The sequence below is a fragment of the Aspergillus heteromorphus genome (assembly GCF_003184545.1).
Source record: "Aspergillus heteromorphus CBS 117.55 chromosome Unknown BO70scaffold_4, whole genome shotgun sequence".
NCBI classification, from domain to species: domain Eukaryota; kingdom Fungi; phylum Ascomycota; class Eurotiomycetes; order Eurotiales; family Aspergillaceae; genus Aspergillus; species Aspergillus heteromorphus.
This window is the reverse complement of record NW_020290409.1, coordinates 113,086-120,451: the sequence shown is the minus strand read 5'-3', so window position 1 is coordinate 120,451 and position 7,366 is coordinate 113,086. Positions and strand designations below refer to the sequence as shown.

The 7,366-nt window shown below is 52.9% G+C and overlaps 3 protein-coding genes across 3 annotated transcripts; all 3 read right to left on the bottom strand.

Annotated features, from left to right (window-relative positions):
• Positions 1 to 344: 344 nt before the first annotated feature.
• On the bottom strand, positions 345 to 2,324 carry BO70DRAFT_368802 (MFS general substrate transporter; the record flags this gene model as incomplete). The annotated part of the gene is made up of 4 exons (XM_025544647.1): positions 345 to 751; positions 845 to 1,344; positions 1,406 to 1,947; positions 2,304 to 2,324. 4 exons carry the CDS (start codon positions 2,322 to 2,324, stop codon positions 345 to 347), a joined length of 1,470 nt encoding a protein of 489 aa, XP_025402138.1.
• Positions 2,325 to 3,991: 1,667 nt separating this feature from the next.
• Positions 3,992 to 4,858, bottom strand: BO70DRAFT_330636 (putative short chain dehydrogenase; the record flags this gene model as incomplete). The annotated part of the gene is made up of 2 exons (XM_025540840.1): positions 3,992 to 4,503; positions 4,579 to 4,858. 2 exons carry the CDS (start codon positions 4,856 to 4,858, stop codon positions 3,992 to 3,994), a joined length of 792 nt encoding a protein of 263 aa, XP_025402137.1.
• A 433-nt stretch (positions 4,859 to 5,291) lies between these two features.
• Positions 5,292 to 7,106, bottom strand: BO70DRAFT_330631 (MFS transporter; the record flags this gene model as incomplete). Its single annotated transcript, XM_025540839.1, has 2 exons — positions 5,292 to 6,729; positions 6,880 to 7,106. 2 exons carry the CDS (start codon positions 7,104 to 7,106, stop codon positions 5,292 to 5,294), a joined length of 1,665 nt encoding a protein of 554 aa, XP_025402136.1.
• Between the last annotated feature and the right edge of the window lie 260 nt (positions 7,107 to 7,366).

Genomic DNA, 7,366 nt, shown 5'->3' with positions numbered 1-7,366 from the left:
TTACTACTAGTAGGCTAATCTTAGTCAGGAAGGCAGAAGATGTGTCAGGAGCATGATCGGTGTGGCAGGAGCCTGGCGGGTGTGACTGTAGTGGCTCCCATTTTCTATTGTCAAGAGAGAATCAGGTTTTGGTTTGGGAGTTGGAGAATTTCATCTATGTACGTTCCGAGAGCAATGAGGTAGGCCGTGATGGTTTAATCTTGGTGCATTGGATCAGATTGGTCTACTTTTAATCTATCTGTCTATGTATCCATCATCCATCCATCCATCTGCCTGTCTACCGGGTTCGGGGTCTCGCCCGCGACGCCATAGGTAGAGGACATCGTTGCCGGACGCAGGAATAATCAAACACTATCCATATCATCCTCAACCTTATTCTCCCGGTATGTTGTCAAGCTTAACTGCGCAAACACGCTCGCCTCACGGATCTGCTTCCCATACCGAATAAACACCACCGGGGCCGCACAGAACAGGGTGGCGATCGCAGCAAGGATCGACGTCGCCACATTGTAGCCCAGATTGACGTACATGGCGCGCGTGAAGGGTACGATGATAGCACATGTCGATGCTCGCGCCAGAATCAGGCCCGCAAAGCCCGACGCCGCATAGATGGTGTAGCTGTCCGCTAGGTATCCGGTCAGGGTGTAGACGTTTTCGTTCAGCGCGAAGCCGACGAAGAACTGGGCGACCATAGGCACCATCCAGTGTACGCTGGTGAGCGGGGGGGTAGTCCAGGCGAACAGCCAAAGTCCTTTTATTTTATAGTCAGTACATGTTGAGGATTTCGCTTATTTACAAGTGCGGGTTAGAGGTGAGGTGGAGGGGGGATGTGAACTTGACTTACCACCGGCAAGAAAGGGTGCGGCAAGCGCGAACCCTCTCAGTTTGTCTTCTGGTTCCACGGCCGTTCCGGCCTTGGTGATCTTCTCCAGGTGGTGGTGGTCATAGAATCGGGTGAGGGAGCTAAAGAGACAACCGAGTAAAACAGGCACGAAGCCCAGGGAGGCCGTGGCGGTTGACCAGCCGTAGGCTTCGAACACGAGTGGAATTGACTCCGCCTGGAGGTAGAATAGGGCGCAGGTGATCGAACCCATGAAAGCCACAGCCATGATGATAGGCTCGGTGAAGAGTAGGCGCAGGGGTCGCAGGAGAGTCACTACGATCAGGGTGTGGAAGTCCGGCGCCATGTCCGGGTTGAGTATCTTGAACTCCCTGGTGGGCTGGTTCTTGCGCAACACATCCACTTCCCGCTCGAGTAGCAAGCTGGGACGAGTCTCCCGGAGCGTGAAACAGAATCCCAACAGGGATCCCAGACAGATGGCGACGATGTAGAACACCCAGCGCCTGAGGAATTGTCAACAAGAGGACACATAGCCTGGGGGAAGGGAAGAGCCATTTGACTGACCATCCTACGGATTGGGTGACGTAGGCGCTGTAGATGGGGCCAGCACAGACAGCAGCATTTCCAATCACTGCCCAGACAAAGATCATCCACACACGAGCTCTCGTGTTGAAAAGATCTTCGATGCTGCCAGCCACCACAATCGTGGGCACAGCGGACGCCAATCCAGACAGAAAGCGAGCTATGATGATGGCTGGGAGGGCGTGGACGCTAGCCGTGATGATCGAGAAGACACAGTAGACAAATGTCGATACAATATAGAGTGTCTTGCGGCCAAAGATCTCGGAATACGGAGGGAAAAACACACCCCCGATCCCTTGGCCGATCAGGTAGGTTGAGGTGAGACAAAAGATAGATAGGGCTAGATCAACATCGAAGTCATCCTGCATTTCCTGGGCTGCGGCGGTGCCTGCCGTACCGACAGCACTGGTAAGAAACTCAAGTAGGAGGATAATGACCGTGTTGTACGCCTTTGCTTTGCCTGACCAGTTCCGTGGATGTTTGGGATTATCGTTTTCCCATCGAATGAATCCGCTCTCGTTTAACTAAAGGCCATGCCCGCAGAGGGACGTCTGGAACTCATCATCAGGCAGGTTTGCACCGATGATGTTAGTAGCTGTCTTTTCTTCAGTGGAAGACACCGCTGCAGCCATAATCCCTAAATACCTTTCTGGCAAAGCAAAGACGACAACACTGCCCGATGGGAAATGAGATTGGGATTGGAATTGAAATTCTGGCGGGGCCTACGAGGGAGGTCCTCTTAGAAGTAACTACAGTGAAACTGATTTCTAAGCAAATATGAACTAATTCAGACCGCGGGTTTTACTTTTATCCCTGATATCCAGGGTTGCTCACAGGGAATTGGATAGCCTGATTAGCTAGTTTGTGATAGATAAAATACGTATATAGTGAAATATATCATGTTTAGTCTATATCCTGTGTAATCCTTTAGATTATACTTGTATTGAAGCCCTTTCATTGGTCTTAAAATATTTACTTTTTCTATATAGGTAACTGTTAAAAGAGTATAAAAATCTAAGCAACAACCCAGTATCCAGCATCTAAGTCATTTACTACAAGAAACCCCGAAAAAGCTATTTTTTGAATGCTTTAAACGAGGCAATGCTAAAAACAAGAGGTCGCTTATAAATCAGTTTTACTCCCTGAGAGCTACAGGGTGGCAATGGGGATAGAATTAAAATTTCGTAAAAGGAATACAAAGGTTAGCGCTATCAGCCAGGGCCCACTCTATAGGAACTATCACATTAATCTCGATCACGCATCTCCGCGGCTTTTTGAGAAATCAATCGAAAGGCCCTGAAGCCTGTGAATCGTCCACGTAGACAATAATTCTGCCCGTCGCAACGTTCGCCGAAACCCAGGTTACGACACTGACCTTGCTGACCTCGGCGCCTCCACACCTCGATAGCTTCTTTCAGTTTCATCGTTCCCAAAATCCATCTTCCAAAGGATCTGACGGGTGCATCGCACGCCGCCTCGGCCCGAAAGACAAGCTCGCTCGCCCTAACCGAAAGAAGAGAGGGATGACCCCGCCGGCATGGAGTTCAAGTATCTAGTTAGATACTTCGATTGACTCATCTCACCCGCACTGAGAATAAACAACCACCACCCAGAGCAATCAGATGCAACCCCACAGCCTGGCCCCTGCCTCGTGGCACAAGTCCCCTCCATACCGCGTGATCAAAACACACCTCATCTTTTTAGGGAGGCCATACAGCCACACCCACCTGGCTACAGCCACGCCATGCTCGCTACTGCCAAACCAATTTGCTATACGCCTATTGATCTTAGTAGTATAATACCGTAAAATTAAAGTCATGTAACCTTGATCCTCTAAATCAGTAGGCGGTGGCTCCAAAATAGTGTGGCAGTCGCGAGCGCGGTGTGGCTGTAGCCAGGCGGGTGTGGCTGTATGGCCTCCCTCTTTTTACTTCTTCCGCATCTTTCAAGGGGCCGGCCTCTTCTCTCCATCCCTTACAAGCTCCATTATTTCCCTGACACCACGAGTGAGAGACCAGTATGGACGACCAACTCCTAGCTGAGAGGAAAGCTCGCCGCCAGGCCTGTCTTTGTCTGGGAGTTTAACGGCGTTCTGGATACGCATAATACTTGGATGGAGAAATGGGGATCAGAGATATAAGTTTACGCCTTGGCTTGTGACTAGTTTAATATCACAATTTTCTTGAACTCTCTGCATGCTGAGCTAACATGTGTTAATAGGAATAGCTCACAGACTATGTCAGCTCAGTTAGCAGTTCTCCAGAAACCAGTCCTCAATATAGATTATAGCGTTCAGAAGAATTTTATCTAATAATATTTTTTTAGCTAAAAAATACTGAGAACGAAGCCATATATAAGAGAGATAAACCAAACATCAGATCAATAGTTATATAATCTGATTATTCTTGGTCTCATTCAAGTAGATGGTCAAGTATATATCCAGCCATTCTACACTCATAACTTTAGTATATAAGGTATCTATCGTTGCTGTAACAAGTATAGTATACAAGTAACTCTCTATACACTGGACTACAACCCAGTCCTCGCAAGTCATCTATCCAAGTGAATCTACCAAGCCTGGACCCCCTCCCTAGTAAGCACCAGCCCCACATCCCCATCCCTCTCCCCTTCCACCACACTCCTCACAAACGGCCCCGCAACCGCCGGATCCTGCGCCCCAAATGTCCTGGACACCTCGGGATCCCCGCCCAGCCCGGTAGCCAGATACCCCGGCGAGAGGGCAAACACCTTGACGCCGTCCTCCTTCAGCCAGCGATGCCACTCGCGCATGACCATGTTGAGCCCAGTTTTGGAGCTGCGGTAGGCAGGCACGTTGAAGCCCGTCTTGGGCCAGCCCTTCGGTGGCACCTTGTTGACGGGGATGGCGGTGTTTTCCGTGCCGGCGAGAGTGGATGTGCCGGAGGTGAGGAAGAGCAGACGGGGATCGATGCTCTGGAGGAGAAGGGGAGCGAAGGTCGAGGTGAGGATGTGTGTGCCGGTCGTGTTGACGTTCCAGGTCTTGTTCCAAATTTCGCGGGTGCTGAGGGTGCTTGTGGCGTGTTCTTGGTCGAACTGGGCGCCTGGAGAAGTCAGTGGATACACGAGGAGATACTTAGGTAGGTAGCGGAGGAGGGTGTATGTGTATATGTATATACCGGCATTGTTGATGAGCACGTCTACTTTGCCGTACTTGGACTGAACCTCGGCAAACGCCTGCTCGATTGACTTGTCGGATTCGATGTCCACCGTTATGGGAACAAACGTGCTGGCAGTGGAAGGGAGTTTCGTCTGAACGGTAGAAATTGCGTTTTGCACCTTTTGAGGGCTCCGTCCGCCCATGAGAATGGTGTAGGGCTTGCTGGCGCCCGCGAGAGCCTTGACAACCTCTAGGCCGATGCCCGTGTTGGAGCCAGTGATGAGGATGATTTTTGACATGATGACAAGTTTATATGAAAGTTGATGGGCCTGAAGGGAGGAGGGTGTTTAAACTTGAGATGGAAGGGTTGGGATCAGAATATATACCTATACAATAGTTGGCTGGCCTCCTTCGGAGTTACCATCGGTCTCCCTTTTCGGGCTTACAGCTCGGCTTAGTTCAATTAACTCCGTCTGATCAGCACTATTTATATACAGCCATGCATCAGGCCTTGGTCATATCGCAGGGAACCTACGGTAGTATAATCGATATCTATCAAGAATACTAGTACTCATCAAACTTTCCCCATTCCTAGAAAACTACCCAGCCTCAAACACTCATACTATGGTTCTTAACAAGATTTTCCCCTCACCACTGTGTCCATATACCATCTATATAGCCCTAAGAAAACAAGAAATCCTCCCCACCTTCCCCAGAACTCCGACATCCCATTTACTTGGCCGTAAACCGACTCCTCGCCCTCAACGCAGCCCCAAAATAATACAAGGCAAACATCCCCCCGATACAACCGACCGTCAAGCCCGCCAACAAACTGACCCCCGCCCCGACCCCCAGGTTGACATACAACGGCCGCGCAAATAACACCGCCCCACACGCCAACGCACTGCGCATGAAATCATTACTGGCGAACAGACTCGCCGCGTACTGCGGATACGTCATGGGGATGTAGATGAATATGCACTGGATGACCATGAAAATACCGATCGTGTAGATGAGAATCCCAACCACCGAGACGATCCAGTACACGGCCGGACGGGAGGTCCAGCCGAACAGGAAGAGGCCGATGGGCGGGAGAAACGACGCGAACAGGGCCGGGATGAGCCGTCGTTCGGGGGTGCCGAGACCGCGGAGACGGATCTCGGGCTCGAAGACCGTATACAGGTAGATGAAGTAGCCTGGGACGGCGAGGGCGAGGGCCACCGCGATGCTGAGGAAGACGAGCCCCATCTGGCCCAGGTTGAAGTGGTACATGTCGATGTAGACGATCGGGAAGACCTCGAAGAAGGAGTAGTAGATCCCGTAGATCAGGCTGGTGTAGACGTTTGCGAAGAGGATGGCCGGGTCGAGGACGACGATCTGGAACGGTCGGTATAGGGCTTCCATGGCGACGGCGGTCACGGTGAGTTGTTTCTGGTTGATCTCGGATTGGGACATCAGTTTCGGGTTGCTGGTGAGATGTCGGAGACGGCGCGCGCGTTGGAGCAGGATCGCGTCGGGGAAGGTCTCGGGGAGGAAGAGGAACATGATCACCAGGATCGGGGCCGACATCCACGCGGTCTCCCACATTGACCAGCGCCAGCCTTGGACGGGGACGCTGAAGCCCGAGATGACGGGTCCCAGGGCCGGGCCGAGGGTGGCGAATGCTGCCCAGGTGGTCAGGCCATATGGGAGCTTCAGTAGGCTGTATACGTCGCCGATGCTGGCGCCACCGGTGGCCAGGCAGGGGCTGCCGAAGAAGCCCTGCAGGAAGCGCAGGACGAGCAGGCCGCCGAAGGTGTTGACGGTGGCTGCGCCGATAGTGAATAGGATGAAGATGGCGAAGGTGAGGACATACGGCGGGTTGCGTCCGACGCTGGGGATCTCGCTCAGCGGGGAGAAAAGCAAAGGGCCGACGCCGTAGCCCAGGACATATAGGGCTAGGCCGAGGGATGCAGCGGTGGGGGACACGCCGAAGCGGGCCTGGATCTGGGGGGTGCCGGGGGTGTAGATCGACGAGCCCATGTAGACGGCCAGGGTGTAGAAGTAGATCTGGAACACCACGAAGAGTTTCCTGCCCGACGACCAGTTCTGCGGGTTGTCCGGGTCGTGGGTCGTGTACCAGTCGACGAGGATTGTTCCGTCCGCGGTTTTTGTAGGCGCGATGGGCTTGCTCGGGGCGGCTTGTAGGGCTTCGGTCTGCGTGGCGACGGTGTATAGACGCGCCAGCTCCGTTTGGGTGCGCACCTTTTCCACGTCCACCATCGAGGGCACCCGGCTTAAGTCGGACGGGCTTGTTTCTTCTTGGTCGGCCGTTTCGGACGACGATGCATCGTCTGCTGCGGGCGAACCGTGTTCATCCACCCCGGATTCGGGCTTCGAGCCCTGCTCGCCGTCGGCCTCGTGGGTGAACAGTCTCGTGGGCGCCGCGGTGTCAGCATAGCATCGCGGGCATTGGAACCCCGGACGCTCCTCAGGGTAGAGCAGGACCTTGTCTCGGGTGATCCATCGCAGCAGTTTTCCAGCGGTGCTGGTACGGAGGATGTCCATCGGATGGCACTGGTCGGGGGACTGGATTATGGATTTGGACTTTGATAGATGTTCGGGGGGGGCCACCAGACACCCAAGATATTTATCCTCGTCAGGAAGCTCTGCTCCATCGGATCGGAATTAATAATCATCAAGCTCGCTCCTCCATTCTGACACTTTCCAGGGAATTATTCAGCGCTTGATGTGCTTGGCATCTCGATATGCGGTCTAGAGCCGGGGTTCTTTGTCCATCAACCGTGGATGGAGGGCTTGTCAAGCCA